This window comes from Loxodonta africana, chromosome 11 (genome assembly GCF_030014295.1).
Source record: "Loxodonta africana isolate mLoxAfr1 chromosome 11, mLoxAfr1.hap2, whole genome shotgun sequence".
In the NCBI taxonomy this organism is placed as follows: Eukaryota; Metazoa; Chordata; class Mammalia; order Proboscidea; family Elephantidae; genus Loxodonta; species Loxodonta africana.
In genome coordinates this window covers 80,912,060-80,934,099 of record NC_087352.1, presented here as the reverse complement: position 1 = coordinate 80,934,099, position 22,040 = coordinate 80,912,060, and the positions used below count along the sequence as shown (strand labels likewise).

General features: G+C 36.8%; 1 protein-coding gene across 1 annotated transcript in view; it reads right to left on the bottom strand.

Annotated features, from left to right (window-relative positions):
- Positions 1–22,040, bottom strand: part of CDH2 (cadherin 2) — a 245,046-nt gene that overhangs the window by 58,321 nt on the left and 164,685 nt on the right. The window contains exons 3-7 of the mRNA XM_010586797.2: positions 13,873–14,099; positions 12,020–12,166; positions 9,761–9,916; positions 5,568–5,712; positions 1,536–1,708 (exon numbers count right to left, since the gene is read on the bottom strand). Of these exons, the coding sequence (XP_010585099.2) occupies positions 1,536–1,708; positions 5,568–5,712; positions 9,761–9,916; positions 12,020–12,166; positions 13,873–14,099 (848 nt within the window). The remainder of the gene's footprint in view (positions 1–1,535; positions 1,709–5,567; positions 5,713–9,760; positions 9,917–12,019; positions 12,167–13,872; positions 14,100–22,040) is intronic.

The window sequence follows — 22,040 nt, the reverse complement described above, 5'->3', positions numbered from 1 at the left end:
CACTCAAGAGAGAATAATGAAAAATACACCGTATTCTCACAAAAAATATGCCATTCATGCTGAATTTACCAACATTTAAGTATAGTATTTCACTCAAGAAAGAGATGAAGAAACGTTTATGTGTTACAAATATCACTGAACTAAATGTACTACCACAAAAACTAAATGCATTTCCACCATCTCTGACCCAAAATATTCCTAGCAAAAGAAACGTTGACACCTGGAAGTTAATAGCTACAAGGTAAAAGGCATCCAGCTAGTGCCTAAGTAAGACTGTCAGCTCAGTTGTGAATAAAATCATGGTGACTGGCTCATGTTACTTTATTGCAGTGCTTCTAGCACTATCTTGTATATATAATTAATTGCAATAGTAGTGTTTTCTTCGATTCAATTCAAGTGAAGGCAAATAAAACACTGTAAAAACCAATTCCTAAATCCTTGTTAATAACATTTATTATGGCAGGTATAATGTTTCCTTTTGACATACATAATCTGAGGTCTCATTACAGTAACGGCTGGCTCAGTCAGAAATCTACAAAGCAGGGGTGTCTATGAGTTGACACCCTGATAATTCATACAAAAACAATGATTACTGATGGCCAAAATAATAGCCCTGTAAGAAAATGGCAAAAACAGAATAGAGAAAGAATGTATAAGATTTATTAGGGCTGGAGTTTTTAGGAAAGAATGTATAAGCAGAGTTTGAATCAGAACATGAAGAACTGGAAGACTGGGGATCAAAAAAAAGGTGCAAGGCTTTCCTGGCACAAGGAATCACATGAACAAAACAAGGAGGAGTGTAGGACAGCGAGGGTGGATGGAGCCCTGTCACAGCGAGACAATCCATCTGGAATAACTGGAATGCTCATTCCGTCTCAGACTGTGATACTATATAATATTTTAGCAACTTCAAACATTTTATGTCTTTCAATGAAATATTACTCCAGTATGTTTGTCTGCATTTATAACTTTAACGGCTTGTTGGTAGCATTAATGCAGTTACAAACGTTCAAACTTGTTAAATAGATTAATCTTAGTGTTCAGGGCCAAGTTCTAAAGAAGATAATCTCCTTCATAAATTAAATCAGGCTATTCACAAGGGCTACAACAAACTAATCACAGACATGTTACTTGGAACCTCTTGAAAATACAAATAGTATAAAATTACCCTAAGTTTATGCACACATTACTTGGGCATGTTTTTTAATTCCTCATACACACACAAAAAACCCTTGAATTAAAGGAAACTCAAGAAAACATTAAGAATTTTGAAAATCAGATACCATAAAATTGGCTTAACTTAGTCAATAAGCACATTAAATATAACATACTAAAAAAAAAGCAATGATTTATTCAGTATGCATCTATAGTTTAATCAACTTGAAGTTCTCTAAGAAAAAAAAGCAACAGATTTTTAAATAAAAATTAACACTTGAATAATAGTATGCATATATTGTTACCTGCAGATAAAGTGCACGTGATACTGCGTACCTTAAAGATTAAAAACAAACTGATACAGTTTTTGGTTGGCTTACTTCTCTATCGAGTCCAGCTGCCACTGTGATAATATCACCAGTTTCATTGTTGATTGTAAACATGTTGGGCGAAGGGGTGCTTGGCGCCTGGGACAGGATTCTGTATCTCAGCATTCCATTGAGTGCGTTTGGATCATCAGCATCAATGGCGGTTACGGTCATCACATATGTTCCTAGAGACAGTGCACACGGTAAACGAATGGTTACCCTTCATTTTAGGGTCTCCCAAAAAAGGTGTATTTCCTTTTGGATGAATCTTATTTTTACTTTTTCATAACAAACATTTAATCACTTAGACTTGATTAAAAGCACTGCTTAAGAACAGTACTCACTTAAAAAATATAAAACATGGTGAGAGGAAAATTATAAAATACATATATACTTATAAAGACTCAATTTTCCCATAACAGAGGAGGCGAATTCACCACGTGATTTTAAAATTGATCACTTCAGAGCTTGATTTATATAAAATGCAAATAATAAGTGACACAGATGTGGTTACAAACATACTTCATGGCCACTGACTAGTTCTCTCTGCCGTATTTTCTTCCGTTATGCAGTAACGTCTAAAATGGCATGTTCAGCATGATCCTCCCCGATGCCTAGGTCACTGTCTGAAAGTAAGCTGTGTGCATAACGAGGCACACTCCATTTATCAGGTCATAAGAAACCACGACAGGCATTACCGTTTTGGTACACTGAATAGGGATTTGGCATTGTGGTTCATTATTTGCTGGGAGATTAAAAGAACATTGCAACGAACTTAGGAACTTCAATTTGTAAGATATTTTGGCAAGGAAATCTACAAAGCATTAGCACCAAATAAGTTCAAACTTGCCAGGAAAAACTATAATTTAGAAGGAGAGACAAAAGTAGTTACTATTTAGGATGGTTTGTTCTATGGGCTCTTTTTCTTTTAAGAACTAAATTATAGAGGTTTCTATCTCTAGCCTACCTTGCTCTCGAGCACTCTAAGTTTGGTTCCACTTTAGGGCCTTTACCTTTGCTGTTCCCTCTAGATGGTACAAAAGTCCCTGGGTGGTGCACACACTTAAGGGCCTGGCTACTAACTAACTGAAAGGTTGGTGGTTCAAGTCCACCCAGAGGCTCCTTGGAGGGAAGGCCTAGAGATCAATTTCTGAAAGATCACAAGCCGCCGAAAACCCTACAGAGCGTGGTTCTACTATGACGCATAAGGGGTTGCCATGAGTTGGAATCAACTCTACAGCAACTGGATTGGTTTGGTCTACAAGATACGCTTTTGCCCCAGAATGAACCATGCCTTGGCCACAAGACTCAAATTTCTTTTCAGAGAGCTTGTCCCTCTAAGAAATCCAAGGCAAGCACTATCTCCGCACCCTGATTTTTTCAAAGCAATTATCAACAACTAAACTTATACTGTGCATTTTCTTGTCTTCTTGCTTTTTATTGATATCCTCCACTAGAATTTAAGCTCCAACAGGGCAGGAGCTAGCTTGCCCCCACTGACTCCATAATGTTGGAACAGTGCCTTCCACACAGCACATGCCCTATAAATATTTGTTGAATGAATAGTTACAGAAAAAAAGTATGATTCAAAATCTTGAGCTTAATTACTGAGTACAATGGAGTTTAACTCAAGATTCATCACATCCTCAAATATTCCCTAGAAGGAAGTTTTCAAAGTTAACAGAACAATCACAGGAAATATTCTTGTGAGATGTCTCTGCTTCTAGTGATCATTGAATGGTCCATCACTTATAGGAGCCTTATACTGAAAAAGGTCCATCACTTACGGTGGCATAATGGTTAAGTGCTATGGCTGCTAACCAAAAGGCTGGCAGTTCAAATCCACCAAGCATTCCCTGGAAACTCTATGGGGCAGTTCTACTTCATCCTATAGGGTCTACTTGACAGCAACAGGTTTGGTTTTTGTTGTTGTTACACTGAACAATATAGTCAAATGGATAATAAATGGATCTTTATTTATTTTTGACAATTTTTGTGAAGTAGTACTGTTTAAAACTTTTGACACAACAGAGGTAAAAAGAAAATAAATTGATTTTATAAAAAAAGAAAAAAAATTCCCTGTCAGAAAAGCCCAAAGTTTACGTATCTTTGGAATATTTGTTTAATATTTGTGTCTCGGTAAGGTTATGTTTAACATGCTTTGATTTTACAGTATTTTAAAATACTGGAGAAATCTACTCTGTAAAAGTGACTCAGAAGGAGCCACAGATGGTGAGCTTCCTGCACAGCCCTGTCCTCCCACTCCAGCCCTCCTCTTTGCTGAGGGGGTGCAGAAGCACACTTGGACCAGTGGAAAATAGCAACTTAAGGCAGAGATCAGTAAAGTGGTTTATACATAAGAGAACTATATATATTATTGACATAGATGGTATAGATGACAAAGGTAACCTGAAGAACAATTTTAAATGTGGGGGCTTTTTTCAATACAAAAAAATAATACATTCCCTCCTCACTTAGTGACATGGCTAGGTTCCAAAGACCAGGCCATTATGCAAAAATCGGTGTTACATGAAAATGGAGGATGATCATATCAGATCACAAAATGGAGGATAATTACATCATTTCATAACTCCCCAATCACATCATTACATAACTGCCAAACCACTGAAAATCACAGCCAAGTTGACATATAACCTTAACCATCAAAGCCAGCACCTCAGCATTCATTACTGCCAGATGTACGTCATTAATGCACAAAATAGGTAGTACATTTTTTACTATTATTGTCAATGCAAAATGTTGGATAAGGAGATAGTGAGGAGAAGGTGTACAGTGAATTAAATTTCCCACCACACCAAATCATCTCAGGTAGGCTGGTCAAACATGAACTTACACACTCTCTATATGTACTGATTTTCTTGTCCACTAGTTCCTCAGACTAAACAGGCCTTCCCGGCCTTGCCGTCCTGCTGGGACTGAAGTCTATAGTGTTTTCAGTACAAGGCATCTAAAATCTCGGTCAAATATCACTTTACAACAGTAAAAGGGTTTTGACAACTGCTGTTCTGAACCAGGTCACTTTCAATTACACTACTTAAAAGATGAGGTCAGCAGGGGCCCTCCATAGAGTAAATATCTAGTATAGCCAGAAGACAGCGATCACAGCTGTTGCCAAGCCCCTTCCCTTTTTGTTTTTGCCTTACCACCCGGTTCCTGGATCACCAAGTATCTGTAAGTCTTTCCAAGTGTGCTTCAGTTGCTGCTATGAACAGTATGATGAACAGGAAAGCCTCTGATCTTTTGGTGTTTGCTCTCTACCTGTATTAGCTGCATCAACCATAGCAGAATGAAAATGTCCTATAGATTCTATCATATAGAATCAAATAACACAGTGTAGCCATGAATCACTTTAACGTCCATGATATAATCTGTGAAATGGGACATTATGTGATTTGGACATTGTGCTAACATGAGATTGGATGCTGCTGCCTATTGACTCAAAGCATGTACTGTTATACGGTAAACTTTTTAAGTAGGGAAAGCTCACATTAAAATAACGATAGAAAGTACAGTACATACATAAGCCAGTAACACAGGCGTTTACTGTGACTATCAAGACAAATGTATATACGTACTGAACCATTATACGCCTGTCAGGGCAATTGCTTTGTATACAAGAGACATGAAATACATGTGCTGCATGCAGGAAGCTGTTGCCTTCGCTACAACCGGCTACGCCCAGTTATGTCCATTACATCCTGTTCTTCAATTGGGATTTCTAAACTCTATTTATAACCTTACGGGATCACGGACATATATGCAGTTGGACATTGCCTGGACGGACGTTATGCGGTGCACAACTTTACTTATTTTTTTCAAAGCTGGGAAAAATTTTGTGAGCTGTGAGTGATATTTTTCTGTTTTCTCTCTTCAATCACTTCTTTCCTAAATTACCTTTCTTTTTCCCTACAACTGTTACGAAAGGGAAAAATTACATGATTTCTCCTTTTCTTGCTTATGTAATGGTGCTGGATTACTCTGCATTTCCTGAAGTTACCTCTGAATTACTATCTTCAAACTTACCAGGCTTTGATCCCTCAGGAACTGTCCCATTCCAAACCTGGTGTAAGAACTCTGGTCTATTATCATTCATATCAATAACATTAATGACAATGTCAATGGGGTTCTCCACTTGATTTCCATTAATATCCACTGCATGTGCCCTCAACTGCAAAAAATCATTAGAAACACAAACTATTTAAGAGACATGAATCTGCCTGAGAGAAGATAAAATATATAATCACCATGCTACTAAAACAGCAAGAATGGACAGGGAAGCTGAAAACAAAGCTACTTTTCCCACCAAAATTTAAGTTAGCCCAATGCCATGTAATTAGAGCAGATGCAGCGGCAAAAAGCCATCACTTACTATATGCTAGGCATTGTGCGCAAAGCTTTATGGATTTCGTATCATTTAATACATATATAGCACAGATTGAGGAATGAAAACCCTGCAATTTAACATGAGAAAACCAAGCTTCAGAAAGGCTAAGTAATTTTCGAAGGTCACAGAGCTGTCTGGTAATAGACAGCACCCAGATTCAAAGCCACTGCTACTCAGCTCCAAAGTCCTTTTGCAAAACCAGTATATAGGATAAAGTAAGAGTAATTAAAAATGTGGTACTAACATAGAACAATAACAGAAATCAACAGAACAAAGTCAGAAAGAATTAAATGGGCATAAGGAATGTTGACACTAGGTCGTTCCCCTCTCCTGCCAGTTGTAAAAGTCATTCATAAATATTAAAAGCATGTGAGTACATAAGATAGTTCTTCCCCTCCCCAGCCCTAGTTCTCAGTTTTATGGGTAGCCTTCCAGAAATTTTGCCTTTTTTTAAAAAAAAACAAACAAAAGCGTTCAGCTACTCTTGGCAGAATATCTTCAAAATCTTTTTGTCTAGCCCACAGAGATACATTTCTTTTTTTTTTTTTGATGGCTGTGTAGTGTTCCATTGAACTGGTCATTCTGAGTGGGGATGCTTCTATGGTTTTCCAGTTAAGTCACATACTATCTATTGCTTTCTGACGGACATGCTTTATTAAGTTAAAGAAGCACCAATATATCCCTCTTTTATTTAGTGGTTACTTAATACATGAAACAAGGTAAATTTTATTATTGCCTTTTCATCAACTATGGAGATCTTTTTTTTTCTTTCATATAATTTTTTCCCTTAATATACTAACATTACATTAATACATTTTTTAATATTAAACCATCCTTGAAATTCTAGAATTAATTCTCTTTTGTTCTAAGTATCATTCTTTTCTTGTGCAAGTAGCAAGTGTTTGGAGACCAAGGGGTTTACTACAAGAATTATCTGAATATATTTAATTCCTGAGTTTTAACCACAGGATTCAGACAGTGAGAGCTTATATGAGAGGAGGTATTTAGTTTTTTGTTTTTGGTATTGATGTTATTTATATTCATAAATTGGGTTTACAGGCTAGTCTAATTAGAGACTGGACTATTGTGTGGGTGGTATACTTATCAAGTTTCCCTATTAGTGCTCTGTTGCCTTTGTGAAAGATTAGGATATTTTTCTTCTTTCTTTATGGTTTAGAACAACATAGAAAGCAATTAGGATTAGCTGTTCCTTCAAGGATTTTAAAATATTGGGCTAATAAAGCAATACAGGCCTTTGGGAGGAGGGAGTATTGAATCATATTCAGTATTAAAATATTTTTAAATGTCTCAAATGCTTACTTATCTGTTGGAGGAGTCTCACCTTACCCAAATATCTTAACATATTTCAGTAATTTTCAAAAGCTTCAGTTAATTTTTCAAGTGTTGTACAAGTGCAAAAATCCAACAAATACATTAATGGGCAAAACAAGAGTCTAGAAACAAACACATGTGTGACAAAAAGTTTTTAATGACTAAATGTAGATAATAAATCAATGAGAAAATAATTCTGCACATGGTGTTGTGACAACTACCTAGCCATATAGGAACAGTAAAGTGGGTCTACCTTCCTCCCTCCTTTTACAGGGATAAATTCCACAGAGATTAAATATTTGAACGAGAAAAAATTAACACAACAGTTAAAATTGGGAAGATTGGCATCTTAGAGTAGGGAAGGTCTTATTAAATATCCCAGGAAAGTCAAGTGCATGATAAAACAAATAAAAATAATTTTTCCAGTGCAAAATCTGTAAGCTATAGTATGGTAAAAATTGCTAAACAAAATTTAAAAACAAACAACAAAAGGGGAAAATATATAACAAATTAAGCATTAACACATTGGTGGTGCAATGGTTAGGTGCTCAGCTGCTAGCCTAATGGGTGACTGTCCAAACCTACTCCCAGCTCAGTGGGAAAGAGACCTGGTGATCTGCTCCCATAAGGATTACAGCCTAGAAGACCCTATGGGGCAGTTCTACTCTGTCACATGGGGTTGCTATGAGTTGAAATCAATTCCACAGCACCTAACAACAACAGATAAAAGGTTCTTAGTAACAGAAAGGGATAACCAGTTCATAAGAAAATAAAGCATCTAAGACAGACACAGGGAATTCATTTTGATTGGCTATCCAAATTATGGTACTTAAAACAGCAAGACAATTTTTTTTTTTTTTTACAAATAATACTGGCAGTAAGTAAATAATGCATGGGATTGGTAATGGTGCAGGGAAAATACAACTCATATACACAGGTCAGAAATGTAACAATACAACCATTCTAGAGAATAATGTCACCGTATTTATCAAAATAATTCAAGTTTTAAGAATTTATTCCACGGATATAACGGGAAAATGTACAAAGGATGTTCACTGCAGCATTACTTATAGTGGTAAAGGAAAATAAAAAGGTGTAAATTACCCAAATAACTATGAAAAGGGAATTAGTCAAATAAAGTAATATTACATTCACTCCACAGAATAATTTGGAGAAGTACAAAATGGTAATATAAATAATTATTTACTGACATGAAAGCATGCCAAATCTGATGAGTTGGTAAGTGAAAAAAAAAAAAAAAAAAAAACTGGTAACAACAGACTGATTCTGATCTCAAAAGAATATATTTATACACCTGTGGAGAGAAAAACATTTGATCATAAAGTTACCAAAATGTAAAAAAGGAAAAAGATTATTATTATGCACCAGGATTATAAATCATTTTCTTTCTTAATAATACCCTTCTGTATTACACAAAAAGTTTTTACAATGTGCATATATTTTTTTCTAAAAGAAAAAGATACTCTCATTAAAAGTTGGAGTTCATGTAGAAATTGTAAAAGTAATCAAGATCAATGTAGGTTTCTTATTAAACTAAAAAAAAGCAGTTGAAATCTTATTTCAGAAAAATTTGCGAGCATGGCTAGACAAAAAATTTAAATGTTTTCCTGAATATATATTTTACTATTAAATAGTTCTTAATGTTTGAAATAGCATTGCAGCCTTATTTTAAAATTGGAAAAATCCGTTTCAAATATATACACATAATATTAAATATGAACATATTAATAATGTGCAAAAAGTTGTTACAAATCATTAATAAGTAAAAGAAAAATAAAGAACAGAGAATTAAAATGAAGATAAGAAAAAAATAGGAACTGTATCTAAGAAAAGATTGGTCAGATTGGAAAACACTGATGAAACCAAGTGTTGGCAGGGTTCATGGGGAAAGGAGAAATCTCATTTTTTGGCAGGAATATCACAAAAATGCTGTCTCTTTTTGGAGGGAGCACTGACAATGAGTAAGACAATCAAAATGTGCTTATCTTTTTTCTAGGACTCTATTTAATGTCAGTTATCATGCCAGCAAGATCAGATAAACATTGCAAACATAAATGTCTGTTAATAAGAAACTATTAATACTACAGCAGATACCTTGAATGGAACACTATGCAGCCATTAAAAATGTTGTGATCTCTATATATTCTGCACCAGTTTTGCCTCCATTTGTATAAATCTGTTATCGTAAGTTTCGGAGACACATATCTGAAGGCAAGTATATATCAACTTGTAAAGAGTAATGAGATTTTATGCAATTTTACTTTATGCTTTGAGCTTTTTTGGAATTGTTTTTACCACGACCATTCATCAAATGCATAAAAACAACGTAACTATTAAAATAAACAGAAAAAGCTATACACATATTTCTGATGTTAAAACTCTTAGTATCAAGGCTGTAAGACTGATTAGGAAGCAAATGTTCAATTCCGCACACTTTCAGAAGAATGTACATATAATTATCAGCTGGCTGAAGTCTTACGTGAAACCGGGCTATGAGCTCCCGATCCAGAGGCTTGGTCACAGACAGCTGACCTGAGATGGGGTTGATAATGAAGATCCCTGTCGGGGGCTGGTCTGCTCCCGGCCCAGTTACACTGTACCGCAGGGAAAGGTTTTTGTCTCTATCGGACCTGATCTGAGGATCAAGGAGACAATCGCATTAGACCAACGAGACACTAAATGAGCTCATTATCAGAGGCAGGGCATATCACAGCTCGTGCCTTTTCTCTGTTACAAACTTAGACCATCTCTTCCCAGAACACAGGCGTACTACTGAAACGCTCACCAGCACCTGTTCCTCGTCTTTGTTTCTTGGTGATAGGTTTCAAAAAGAGATGTCACTTATCATCAGAAAGACTAGGACAACGTTAACAACTAAAAGCACACTCATTAGGAGCAGTCCAAAAAGTCCAACAACTAAAAGAACACTCACTAGAAGCAGCGCAAAAAGTCAAAATTAAGGAACGCCAGTTTTTAAAAGGCATCAAACTGGATTCGCGGAGTTTCTAGGTTAAACTATTAAAACACAGTAACAGGTGTCCAATTTAATTAAAATGAAAGTGGTTACCTTTCCACAAAAATTATGATAGGAAATAGCTATAGGGTTGCTGTGAGTTGGAACTGACTTGACAGCAACAGGTTTGGTTTCGGGTTTTAAGCACAATGGGAAATACCCTCTCACATTATGATTGTGCCTGGAAGTCAGATTTCTCTGTTTGCTTTGTACTAACATTATTCACTGAAACCAAAGCTTTCCGTATCATTTCAAGGCAACACTACCAAAATTATTTATTAATAACAAAACATACAAGAAATGATCTTAAAATATATTTTTATGCTTTCAAAAATTATACTCATTATAGACTCACTGCCTTCTCCAAATACAACTACTTCCAGAAAAATTAAGTGTACAAATGAGCAGTTTTAGGAGGCACACCAGGCTATAGAAAAAAAAGGAAGAAAGAAGGAAGGCCCAGAGAAAGCACAGACTGAGCAATACTGTTTGGAAGTGATAATAGGAGATCTTTATGCATTAGATAAATGCACGTAATCCATTCACAGAATTCAGTTTATTTTTTTTAAGTTGAGACAAAATTGTTTCCTCATTCTCCATTAATGCAGAAAAGTAGAAAACACCTGTATTTGGGAGGGCTGTATTCACCACTAAATTCAATTATAATATGCGTTGGAACAGAATATAAATACAAATAAGTGATTTATTTTAAAAAATCAGAGCTTTCCTTTAAGTATGTGATGGAATGCTAAATTAATCACACACAGAAACATTGACATGTTAATAAACAGGAATACAATGACTTTGTCTTCTTTTTCTTTTGTAGTAAATAATGTGTTGTTAATTGTACTAAAAACGTTACACTATCTGTAATTTTTTCCCTCTACATCTGATGGTATGCACTTGAAGTACAGTAACTGAAGCGCTCTACCTCTCAGGTTTGAAAGCCTATGTTTTTGCGCTGCCCTAAAAAAAAAAAAAATTTTTTTTTTTTTTTTAGAGACTATTAATAGCAGCCCAGGTTTTTTTTTTTTTTTTTTTCAAAAACTCTCAAAAGCATTTGGTGCTGCCATTTTTAGCAATGGTCAGCCCTTTATTATACATATATTTTTTGGCCCAAAAGCTATATTGGTAGAGAGCAGAGGTCATCATGGAGAGTCCAACTCTCAGACCAGGAAGCTTGGGAGTGTGCATGGTGAGTGTGGCTTTGGTACAGAGGCAGATGCGTATGTTGGAGTCAGGGATGTGTATTCACACAGTGAACAAGCTTTATCATCCATAAAGTGTACAGGACTTAGGGACAGCTCTACACGTAAATAATACAACAGAGAATGAACCAAAGAGAAGAAAGCTGTTTATAACACTGGAGAAATTCCACCTATATAAAAATAATCTTTTGTAGTATATATATACATGTATACTACATATATATATATATGTAGTATATATATGTCATAAGGAAACCTGGTGGTGTAGTGGTTAAGTGCTACGGCTGCTAACCAAAAGGTCGGCAGTTCGAATCTACCAGGCACTCCTTGGAAACTCTACAGGGCAGCTCTACTCTGTCCTATAGGGTCGCTATGAGTCGGAATCGACTCAATGGCAGTGGGTTTGGTTTTGGTTTTTGGATATATCATAAACTTTCCTTTGTACGAAAATAGATAAAAACATTTCTAACATACACTTGCCACATGCTGTGAAGACAATTAAAATGGTACACCCTACCCTGACAAGCTCTTGAGGAAAAGGGCCTCTGGAGTTTTCTGGCAAGTTGATTGGAGGGATGACCCAGTCTCTCTTCTGTCTTTGTAGGTAGCCGTTGTGCTTAGCGAATTGTCTTGGGAAAAGTATTTCTTCAATTTCTTGAGATCCCTTTGCGTTAAAATACAACAGGACATTGATGAGTACTAGGAGAAACGTTTTCTGAAAGTACATCAACATTAATGGATGGCGGAACATGGAGCAATCAGGGTTCCTCATGAACAAGAAAGCAAGTCTGGAGCCCTTTACCTTATCTCCCCATTGAAACAGAAGAATATGCCATAAAATTTTGGGGTTATGCTGTTCATTGAAAAATTGAATGCCAAACAATTTATTCTGTGGCTCAGCTGTGTAAACTATTTGCAGTTTCTATAAACAATTTTTGATGGTAGTTAATATTGAGCAAAATGTAATAGTACCCTTTTATATATTTCTCAATAGTTTAAGCCACAGTTCAGGTAATGTGCTACTGTACATTAAATTTGGATCTCGATGTGTTAAAATATAATTTGAATTCCAAGGGAAGTTTAATACATACTGGTAAGGAATGTCTCAAATATTTATGACCCTATTAAATCCCACAGAATTAATGCTGTAATTATTCTAAACCTATGTCAGCCATGATGGATGCTGTAGATGACCCACTTTGCACACTGGGTATTAATCTCTGCTGCATGTCAACACTTTCTTCTGGTTCTTCCTATATCTGTAGACATTTTAGCTGTTAGCCTTGCTGCTTCAGTGCAAATACCCAAGCCAGTTTGCTGGAACACAGCAAATCAACAGCAGCAACAAAAACTTCTTTCCACTCCATTAGTTAACTAGTTTCTTACTTTCAATTGTTCAAATGACATGATTCCCCTTAACAGTTCATATATTAACAAATGAAAAGTTACCTCATGAAACCCTAACACTGGTACAAGAAAAAAATAATCCATTTTCCTCTGAAATATTTATTCATATTTGATAGGTGCACATCACATAGACATTAAACATCAAAAAAGAATATATGTATTTCTGTCTCTACAATTAATATACAAAATGGAATAGGCAGAGTTCATAAAATCATGAATTTCAGAACACAGGGCTATGCCCTATCTTATTTGTTTTGAATTAACTCAAAAAAAAAAAAAAAAAAGAACTAGAATATTAAGAAAATAATGTCATAAGTCTAGTGAAGCAGTAACCGTATTTTGTTTAAAGTTCCTAACACAGTGGCATATACAAAGTAAGTGCTCAGTAAACATTTGGTGAATTTTACAGAGCTGTTTTTTGTACTCCGTTGGAAACATACATTATTAATTTTATCTTGACACACAGCGGCTTCCACCAGAGGGAGTATGTCATTCCTAAAAGTCACGGTGGTAGTATAAATAATTCATACGCCCCAATTTGATTATTAAGGGACAAGACAAAAGCCAACACTCTTTGCCAGAAAAGCTTTCCTGTTACGACTGTAAATCTGTACTTTCCATCCAATAAATTTGACTGATGACATCTTGCAACGTACTGTTTATTTTGTGTTTATATTTAACAGCTTGTAAAGCTTTGAAGGAATTTAAAACAAAGAAACTACCAATTTAAATTAAGTTATAAATCTCGAAGTACAAACAAACATTTCAAATACAATTTCTGGTTGCTTAAAACACAGTCAGGCTAAGTATCTTCTAAGATCAAAAACATAACAAAATACAATTAAAGTGACTGAGGTTGATAAACATGCAATTGTCGGCCATCCATGAATGTGGTGTAAAACATACAATACACTTAGTTCAGACTGTATAATATCAGCGCCAGAGTCATTTTGGATACTATACCTTCACTGACTCCTCAATCAACGTTGGCTTGAGGCTCAATTTTACTGCCACTTGCCACTTTTCCTGAGTTTCTCTGTCTTGGGCATATATCAGGAACTTGGCCTGCTCAGAAGAGAGTGGAAAGCTTCTCACTGCATACACCATGCCGTCTTCATCCACCTGGAAATCTGCTGGTTCACTGCTTTCATACTGTACTTTTCTTTTTCCATTACAGTTGCTAAACTTCACTGTAAAAGAAAATAAGCACGTGAATCGAATTATACTATAAAAACAACTAACATCTACTCATACAACACACTGAGGTTAAAGGACTGAATTTCTCTCTATTTATTATGATGTTGATCAGCTCTATTGAGCCAAAAAACCCCAAAAAATCAGTCTTAGAAGGAATACGATCAGAATGTGCCTTAGAAGCAAAAATGATGAGACTTCAGCTCACTTTGGACATGTCAATGGAAAAACCAATATCTAGAAAAGGACTTCATGTTTGGTTACGTAGAGGGCCAGAGAAAATGGGAGAAATTCCCAGTGAGATGGACTGACACAATACCACAACAATGGACTCAAACATACCAATGAGCATTAAGATGGCGCACAACCAGGCACTATTTCTTTCAGTTATACATAAAGTCACCGTGAGTCAGAGCCAACTCAATGGCAACTAACAACAGCTGAAAGAATAAAACTTAGTAACATCAAATAGTGAAGTTTTTATTTTATATCATTAAGGGAATTTTCATATTACAGAATACTAGAGTGTAGCTTGAGGTATTCTCCAGTATCTCCTGTTCCAAAGCCTTCCTTTTCCTTTTGCATTTCCCTAGATACTGGGCACTTGGCATAGTTGAGTTCACTCTCATACCTTTCATTATATGAGTTTGAGTTACACTGTATGAGTAGAAGGTCAGCGAAAAAGAGGAAGACTCTCAATGAGATGGACTGACATCGTGGCTGCAACAACCGGTTCAGACATAGTAGCAATTGTGAGGATGGTACAGGACCGGACACAGTGTTTTGCTCTGTTGTACATGGGGTTGTTAAGAGGCGGAACCAACTCGAAGGCACCAAACAACATCACCTTCCACCGATACTGCTTCCACTCCCTGACAAATTCCTACTTATCCTTTAGGTCTCCTCTCCAAAATTAGCAAAGGTAGGAAAAACGTCCTTGACCTTGGGCTTCATGTAATACCACCCTTTCACGACATGCCTGAACCTGGGAGATGTATTTAAGGGCAAATATTCTTAGTTATCTTCACATTTTTGGCACATAGTCTCAATATATAATTCTTGAATAAATGCTTACAGGTAGAAATGGGTAATACTGTCATTGATTGAATTATGTTCCCCCCAAAATTTGTGTATTAACTTGGTTAGGCCATGATTCCCAGTATTCTGTGGTTGTCCTCCATTTTGTGATAGTAATTTTATGTTAAAGAGGATTAGAGTGGGGTTGTAACACCCTTACCAGGACACATCCCTGATCCAATGTAAAGGCAATTTCCCTGGGGTGTGGCCTGCACCACCTTTTCTCTCTCAAAGGATAAAAAGGAAAGGGAAGCAAGCAGAGAGTTGGGACCTCATACCACCAAGAAAGCAGTGCCAGGAGCAGAGAGAGTCCTTTGATCCTAGGATCCCTGCACCTAAGGAGCTCTTCAATCAGGGGAAGATTGACGAGAAAGACCTTCCTCTAGAGCCAACAGAGAAAGCTTACCCTGGAGCTGACACCCTGATTTGGACTTCTAGCCTAGTAGACTGTGAGAAAATAAATTTCTCTTTGTTAAAGCCATCCACTTGTGGTATTTCTGTTACAACAGCACTAGGTGCCTAAGACAAATAGTTATTAATGTTAAACACCCACTATGCTCTAGACGTAGGAGACATCATTAATGATTGGCAATATCTAATCCTCATACTGCTTTTAGTCTATCAAGCAGTATCAATTTTATATATTTTCAAATGTGTATCTCAAAATAAATTTTCAATTAAAAATAACCTTCACTCTTATAAAAGAATCAAAAAGATATCAGTATCTGAATTATCTGTATCTTAAATGCAATGATTTAAATTTCAAAAATATTAATGTTGTCTTAAAAGTGATGTCAATCACAGCTTATGTCTCACCAAATAACAAAATAATGTTAAACTACACACTTAAGAATATAGAGCTAGACATATTCTAGCCAAAATAAAATACTCTGTAAGAAAGATTATTTACTTTGAAATCCTTATTTTTGTCTTTTTGATGAAAAATTCTATGGACACAGCATATAAAGGAACCAAATACAAGAAGTAATTTCTTGTTCCTGTAAAGTTCTGACGTCATGTTCTGACCACAATACACAGGATATATTTTGGACTGCAATTATTTGGTGCATACTGCAAAATACAATCATACACACCTTTTACATTTCTCAAGGATCTAAGTTTTTAAGAACCTCTACATCCCACACATGGACTGATGACAGTTCTTTTGCTTTCATTACTACAAAATCACTGAGATGTGTACAAGATCACAGCCAAGTAATATGTATGCTCATTTCCCTTCCAAAACCAAACCTGTTGCCGTCCAGTTGATTCCGACTCACAGCGACCCTAAAGGACACAGTAGAATTGTTCCATAGTGTTTGCAAGGTTGTAATCTTTATGGAAACAGATTGACAGGTCCTTTCTCCCATGGAGCCACTGGGTGGGTTTGAACTGCCAGCCTTTCAGTGAGCAGCCGAGTGCTTAATCATTGCATCACCAGGGCTCCTTTCATTACCCTTAGTAACCATAAAATCCTTGATAGAAAAAATATTTTAACTACTGAATATATTATTTTCCACATTATCTCATATATCATCTTTCATATTTCTAACATTTCAAAATAAAAATAAAATTTGTTCCTCAAACTAGATTATGTTCTCAAACTGGGTTATGTTAAACCAAAATATTTGTCTTTGGAGTAGCAGCATCCCAAAGAATGTTGTATCTAAGTTACCCCATCTACGCGCCATGCAATTTAGAAGTGAAACATCAATGTCTTTTCTACAGAACAATGTCATCTACCTCTTATCCTTACTAAATAAAAAAAAAGAGACAACAAAATAAAAAGTGAAACTTTTTCTGGAATCCTGCTGAGACATCAGAGTAAGAAGTTTTAATCATCTTTTTGTATAAAAATATCTTTTTATATCACAAAAATGAATTCATGACACTTGAAAATATATAATCTGGATCAGAAAAGTATAGACTTTTAACTTTTACCATTCTAGCAGTAACCTTCACTGGTTCCCACCTGGGTTACTATAGTTGTCTCTCCCCTATTTCAGGTCATCAGGTACCACTGCCAGATGAAACCTGTTGTGATTTTCTCCTCCCTCCTTTACTATCCTGTAATATTATACGTAAACTTTTTAACGTAGCTTAGGATGAAGTCTTAATTCTTAGTCCACTTGGTGTCTTGGTTTCACTTCCATTCATTTTCTAAGATATACCGTCCAGCCTGGCAGGTTTCTCCATCTTCCTCCCACCACGCTGCTGCCCACACTGCACGCTCTTTCCTTTCTGTGGATGCCCTCCTAATCTCCATGCCACAGCTCATGAGCCAAGCCATAGTTCAGACTCCCAAAGGTCCACTCTGCGCACTTTGCAAGATGCTAGCCTATGCTCTCTTATGGGACATCTCTAAATTTTCTATTTTTATTTGTATTTGTTCTTGCATTTCCTGTTTACTTCATGCATATTAGCATTAATTGTTCCATGTGATTAGGGTTTTTGTCCCTAAGCAGGCTGTAAACTCATCTTTGTTTCCTGGCAGTCCTGGTTCTTTTGTTTCCTATGACACCTAGAAGTGATGTTGCTGTTACCTGCCTGTTAGCTGCCATGGAGTTGGCCTGACTCATGGTGACCCAATAGACAATAGAAGGAAATGCCACCCAGTCCTGCACCCTCCCCATAATCAGTTGTAGACTGGACCACTGTGATCCATAGGGTTTTCACTGGTTGATTTTCAGAAGTAGATCACCAAGCCTTTCTCTCTAAGCAGTGATAGGGACAGTAAGTGAAAACCCTATGGATCACGATAGTACCTGGTATGGTGCTGGGCAATGAGCCCCCAGGTTGGAAGGCACTCAAAATACACAGTGCCGCATCAATGAACTTGAGGATACAAACGCACATGAAAATGCAGCAGGACTGGACAACATTTTGTTCTGCTGTACATGGGACTGCCATGAGTCAGAACCAACTCAATGGTAACTAACCAGTAAATGTTCATTAAATATTTGTGGGCTGACTGGACAGATTAATATCCTACAATTTTTCAACAAACTAGAAAACAAGCTAGAAAGAAAATTTGTACAGCAACATTCAGTAACAAACAAACAAACAAACAAACAAACAAACAAACAAACAAACAAAAAAACAGGAAACCTCCATGGGACAAATAGGTCAACTGGCATAACATACCAAGAAACCAAAAACCGAACCCGTTGCCGTCGAGTCAATTCTGACTCATAGTGACCCTATGAAACAGACCAGAACTGCCCCATAGGGTTTCCGAGGCGCACCTGTGGGATCATAACATAGTTCACAAAAATCATGTTTTGCATCCTAGTGAGATGAGTAACCTTCGGGTCTTGAAAGCTTGTGAGCAGCCATCTAAGACCCAACTACTGGTCTCTGCTTACCGGGAGCAAAGCAGTTAAGAAGGTAATCAAAAGCTCAGAGAAGAAACAAGTCTGTAAGAGCCATGATGTCATCTACCTTGGGACCAGAAGAACTAGATGGTGTCCAGCTACCACCACTAACCGTTCTGACCAGGGTCACAATAGATGGTCCCAGGTAGGCTAGGAGAAAAATGTGGAGAACTCAAATTAAAAAAAAAAAAAAAAAGGCAGACAAACTGGAACAATAGAGAACAGAGGACTCCCTGAGACTATCACCCTGTGACAGTCTTTAAGTCTATAACCGAGTCTATCCCCTGAGATCACTTTTTAGCAAAGTAGCAGAGTGCATAAAATAAATGATATTACCCGTAAGATCAGTGCTCTACTTAAAAATCATCTGTATGGGACCAAGAAGTAAACAATCACTCAAAAGTAAAGATGAGAAGATAAGGGGTAGGGAAGCTAGAGTACTGGAAATGGAACAAACAGAACACAATTAAAGAGAATGTTGGCACACTGTGATAAATGTAACTGAACAATTTGTGTGGAAATAGTCAAATGGGAACCTAACTTATTGTGTAAACTTTCACCAAAAAGACAATAAAGTATTATTAAAAAAACAATCAATGGAAGACTTCCAATCATTTGACCTTACATTAGGTCAGGAAACCCTGGTGGCATAGTGGTTAAAGAGCTACAGCTGCTAACCAGAAGGCTGGCAGTCTGAATCCAACAGGCACTCCTTGGAAACCCTATGGGGCAGTTCTACTCTACCCTACAGGGTCGCAATGAGTCGGAATCGGCTTGACAGAAACGGGTTTTGGTTATTAGATTATAGGTATGGGGAGAAAAGGAATTAATATTTACTGAATAACAGACATTGAATAACTCAGATTACATTATATACTCTAACCTAACAATAGCCTCCTGAACTTATTCCTATTTTACGTTAGAGAAAAGAAGACTCAGAGAGCCCTATTTGACTTCCTAATAATCAGCATATTCAACATCTATACCCCTGGCTCTTTGACTTCTAGCTAGTCATTCTCTCACCTACAAAGAGCAAAAGAACTTAAACTCACGGCTCTCAAGTTATTAAAACCCAAAACTTTAATAAACAATGAAAGAAATGACAAAGAAGCCTGACAATGTCTATGAGAGTATCACGGTGACCAGCATAATAAAAAACAAACAAAAAGCCAACTAGTTGCTGTGGAGTCAATTCAGACTCATGGTGAACCCTTGTGTTACAGAGTAGCCTGCCCCACAGGATTTTCTTGGTTACAATCTTTATGGAAGCAGGTCACCAGGCCTTTCTTCTGCAGCCCCACTGAGTGGGTCTGAACCACTGACCTTTAGGTTAGATAAGCACAAACCATTTTGTGCCACGCAGATACCTAGCATATTAAAAAGTAATTTTTGAATTGGAGTGCACCCTAGATGAGCAACAAGGGGGGAGTAGCTAGATCCCCTTAAAATGGGGTGAGGGCTTGTGGCAGGCAAAAACCCTTTGCCATCGAGTCGATTTTGATTCATAGCAACCCTATAGGACACAGTAGAACTGCCCTGCAGGGTTTCCAAGGAGCAGCTAGTAGATTCAAACTGCCAACCCTTTGGTTAGCACTCAAACCCATAACCACTGTGTCACCAGGGCCCCTTGTGGCAGGAAAAAGAGATGAATTCATACTCTCTGTGACTGTGGTACTCAGCTCCCCCTATAAGTACAGGTGTCAGAGCCATGCAAGGAAGGAAGGAAGGGGGTCTTTGAAAAAAATGCATTTGCCAAGAGGAAAAAAAATTGCCTTTTTCCTACAAAGGGTCACTGCAAGTCCTATGAACGAGAAGTGATAGGCCTCAGGGAGTCTGACACTAGAGAAAACGCTTTGGAGAATACTGCATAAACATCAGTTATTTTAAGTCAATTAGTTTTTCTACTACCCTTGCTCTTAAGCTATAAACAATATGAATTGGTTTAATATATGTTATTAAATTTTTCTGCATACTTAAAATAAATGCTAATTCTCATTTGCTCTAATATTAAAATAAACAAAATCTGCAGCCTTTTTAAAGTTTAAAGAAATGTTTCATATTACACAATTCTTTTTGATGCTCAACCAGTTGAATTAACACCTTAACTAGTTAAGTCATTTGCCAAGTGAAAATGCCCTCCTTGGTGAAATATTGGAGCTGACTTCTCCGGTGTGAATAATACATGTACAGTACATAGCTCCTGGCACAGTCACCTACTTCATCAATGTTAAATATGCCTATAATTTTAAAATCACACAAATCAAAAAGCTTCATAATTTCAATGGGTAAAATGTGAATTCCATTTATTAACCACTGCCTATTGTTCTGTTCACTCGTAACTTAGCTGCAACTAAGAATATTTTCTCAAATTTGGCAAGATTCACCTCTGCCTTAGAAACAGGCACTGAAACTTATTCAGGAGGAGTTTTTTTTTTTCCATAGAAAGTTAGTAGTCAATGGAAGCAAACTGAAAAAATACTATGTTATAGTACCACTGTCACCATATAAATGTTGTTAACTCATGGCAACCCCATGAACGACAGAAGAAAACGCTGCCTGTCCTGTGCCATCACCATGACTGGTTCAGACTGGACTATTGTAATCCATAGGGTTTTTACTGGATGATTTTCAGAAGTAGATGCCAAGTCTTTCTTCCTAGTCTCTCTTAATCGGGAAGCTCTGCTGAAACCTATTCAACATCATAGCAACACACAAGCCTTTACTGACAGATGGATGTTGGCTGCATAGGAGGCACACTGGCTTAGAATTGAACCTGGGTCTCCCAGATGGAAGGTGAGAATCACTGAATCACCAATGTCCCCTGCACACTATTAATGTCTATTCATAATTTATAAATTATATTTATTTATGATTTATACCCTTTCAAAAAAGGCTTTCAAGAGAGCTATGACAAAAATACATGTACAAAATAACCAGTTAAACATAAACATGACAGTGGTCAGAAACCATTTGAAAGACAGAAAGAGACGTCCAAGGGTGTGATGGTAATTTTATGTGTCAACGTGGCGAAACTATGATTCTCAGTGGTTTGGCCAGATACTGGACTGAGTGTAATGTAACGTAATGTAAATGTAAATTCCGTAATGTAATGATTTTCCAGGATGTGATCTGATGTGATCAACCAGTCAACTGAAAGGGGAGTTTCCTTGAGGGTTTTTTTGAGGGTCTGCCTCCAGAATATAAACAGATATTCTGGCTGAGTTTGCTCTCTTTCTCTTTTGACCCTGCACTCTTCTTGTTGCCTGTCCTATGGATCTTGGGACATAAGCCTGCAGAGGTCTCCTGCCTGTCACCTGAGCTGCAGATTTTGGACCTGCCAGCCCCATAACTATGTGAGCCAATTCCTTGAAATAAATCTCTCTCTCTCTTCCATTCTCTCTCTCTATATGACATGTACATATAAAAAATATATATATGTATATATACATGCATACACATATACGTATATATACATACATACATACA